At 49.4% G+C, this 1,363-nt stretch overlaps 1 protein-coding gene across 1 annotated transcript in view; it reads right to left on the bottom strand.

The window, feature by feature from the left end:
• Positions 1–129: 129 nt before the first annotated feature.
• The window catches only part of PPP2R4 (protein phosphatase 2A activator, regulatory subunit 4), a 13,164-nt gene continuing 11,930 nt past the window's right edge, over positions 130–1,363 (bottom strand). The window contains exon 8 of the mRNA XM_009879508.1: positions 130–181. Within this exon, the coding sequence (XP_009877810.1) occupies positions 130–181 (52 nt within the window). The remainder of the gene's footprint in view (positions 182–1,363) is intronic.

The following is a 1,363-nucleotide window of genomic DNA, read 5'->3' as shown; positions in this document are numbered from 1 at the left end:
CTGCCTGCCCTGGGCCCTCAGAGGAGCATCTGGGTGATCGCAACGATCCACTGCAACAGCCAGGGTGTAGCTGGCACCCCTCTTCTGCACAAACACCCTCAGCCCTGCCATCGCTGCCCTCCACAGCCCCTAGTGTGACAGGCTCCGAAGAGATGCTCCCAAACCCTCCTCATCCTCGCACCTACGGGGAGCACACAGACCTCACAGCGGGCAGGGCAGTAGCAGGGCGATAACTCAAGTCCCAGTCGTCTCCGTAAACCTCACCCCATTCAAGAACCACGGTCCAAAACCACCCCTTGGATTTCCCAACAGCAAGCCAGCTTACGCAAGGCTCGCTGCGTGCCGGGCGGGGTGGTGCTGCTGTCAGGATGCCTCGGTGGATTCAGCCTGGACATCATCTGGCCACTTCTTTAAGTGCCTAAGGTTTAAATATACGCGTGGCAAACGCCACGACAGCATATACTTGTATCCCTGAAACATCATCCAGGGGCTACGAAAAATATCAGCTCAAGAGACTATTCTCTCGGTTGAAAGAAAACAACCTGCCTTGGTTGTAGCTTGCTGAAACAAAACCTGCTCTCGTGTCGGTAAGACATACCAGACCCACTATGGGAACTGCTGTGGCGTTTGTTACATGTTTAACACCTTGGAAGGAGAGCTGTTTCCAGCTGACAAGCTCAGAAAAAAGTAATATCGTCCATTTACTAAAGTCTTTAATCCCTTCTATCTTTTTTTCCTATTTTGTTTTGTTGTTGCTTTTGTAGAGAAAGCCTTTGGAGGGTACTCGAGGCTGTCTGAGCCCCCTTTAGTGGCAGTAACAGCCTTCCCAGGCATTTGGGAAAGAAAAAACAAATTTTAAAAGCAAAATCTTTACAAAAAGCATGAAGACAGACTGGAAACACCATGCATCTGATAATCCAGGCTGCTGCCATCCCTTAGCAGCTCACGCCAGGGAGGCCCAAGAGGAGGGCTCCTTGCCACCAGGTGGCACTGAGGAACTCGGCAGAACACCCAATTGCATGATTCTCAACAAATGTGCAGAAAAAGAGGTGGAATCGCTATTTGAAGAGCTTACTATGAAGGTAACTTTCTGCAGGTAAAAGCAGAGTGACCTGAAGAAGCAGTACGGTGCTGTGTATTTAAACTTTACCTGTCACCTGTGCACTGCAGGACTTTCTACACACAGGCCAGGGTTACTACACTGTCTAGATATTACAGAGACTCCGATTAAAATAAATCTCAAGAGCGTCTTGGCTCCTGCGTTCCAATCCTCATCTTGATCTCTTCTCCAGCACCTCTTTACTACTCGTGGCATGATTTGTCTCTGCATTAAGGGTTAAACCCTGCGAGAGGCTATGTACCA

Source organism: Apaloderma vittatum, unplaced genomic scaffold (genome assembly GCF_000703405.1).
Source record: "Apaloderma vittatum isolate BGI_N311 unplaced genomic scaffold, ASM70340v1 scaffold26612, whole genome shotgun sequence".
Taxonomy (NCBI): domain Eukaryota; kingdom Metazoa; phylum Chordata; class Aves; order Trogoniformes; family Trogonidae; genus Apaloderma; species Apaloderma vittatum.
Note: the sequence above shows the minus strand (reverse complement) of the source record. Positions and strands in the feature narration are given on the sequence as shown.